The sequence below is a fragment of the Alligator sinensis genome, unplaced genomic scaffold (genome assembly GCF_000455745.1).
Source record: "Alligator sinensis unplaced genomic scaffold, ASM45574v1 scaffold524_1, whole genome shotgun sequence".
In the NCBI taxonomy this organism is placed as follows: domain Eukaryota; kingdom Metazoa; phylum Chordata; order Crocodylia; family Alligatoridae; genus Alligator; species Alligator sinensis.
Window position 1 is genome coordinate 553,328 of NW_005842747.1, and position 802 is coordinate 554,129.

The 802-nt window shown below is 48.6% G+C and overlaps 1 protein-coding gene across 2 annotated transcripts in view; it reads right to left on the bottom strand.

Moving 5' to 3' along the window:
* LOC102370578 (immune-associated nucleotide-binding protein 6-like) overlaps nucleotides 1-283 on the bottom strand; it is a 33,952-nt gene extending 33,669 nt beyond the window's left edge. For both annotated transcript variants that reach the window (XM_025216555.1, XM_014525116.2), the window contains exon 1: nucleotides 140-283. In XM_025216555.1, the coding sequence (XP_025072340.1) occupies nucleotides 140-219 (80 nt within the window). In that variant the 5' untranslated portion in view covers nucleotides 220-283. The remainder of the gene's footprint in view (nucleotides 1-139) is intronic.
* Nucleotides 284-802: the final 519 nt, after the last annotated feature.

Here is an 802-nt window from a genome sequence, read left to right on the forward strand (position 1 = left end):
CCACATCCTTTCTGTAGTGGGGGCCCAAAACTGTCCTAGTTATTCATCTGTGCTTTCATCCTTTTTGGCACCTTATCTAGGTAGTTAAATACTTTGCCTCTCCCCCAGCACTCTCTCTCTCCCCCCTTACTCACGCTACCTTTGGGGATCTGCTCCAGCTGGTAGAAGAGAGCAGTGCTGTGCCTTCAGCTTCACAGGCGTTTCAAATTCCGGCTTCATGCTCCAAGCAGCTGGCCTTGCACAGAAATGATCGGGCTCTTCTGGCTTCTCCTTTTTAGCAACAGCATCATGTGAACTCTAGATTCAACTGAAGTGAAACTAAAGAGAGAGAGAGAGAGAGAGAGAGAGAGAGAGAGAGAGAGAGAGAGAGAGAGAGAGAGAGAGAGAGAGAGAGAGAGAGAGAGAGAGAGAGAGAGAGAGAGAGAGAGAGAGATGTCGTGGTAGAAACTGCCATCCATTGTACAGGCGGGCTGGGCTGCTGCTACCGAACAGCCACTAATCTTTGCTACGTGAGCCATTTTGAATGGTACAGGACGGGGAGGGTGTGCAGAAGGGCAGCAGCAGATAAACACGTTCAGCATGAAACTGAAGTCCCTGTTGCTTAACATTGAACAGCAAGAACCAGGATGAGCAGTTCAAGCACGGTCCCTTCCCAGTGAAAGGTGCACTTAACTGATGGGACTTTCCAAGAACGACATTGCAACCCTTGTATGGGAAATAATCCATGCATGGAGAAGAGTTGAAGAAGAACATGGAAAGCTTGTCAAACTCTATCCCAACTCTGCAGCTGGTCCAATGTAAG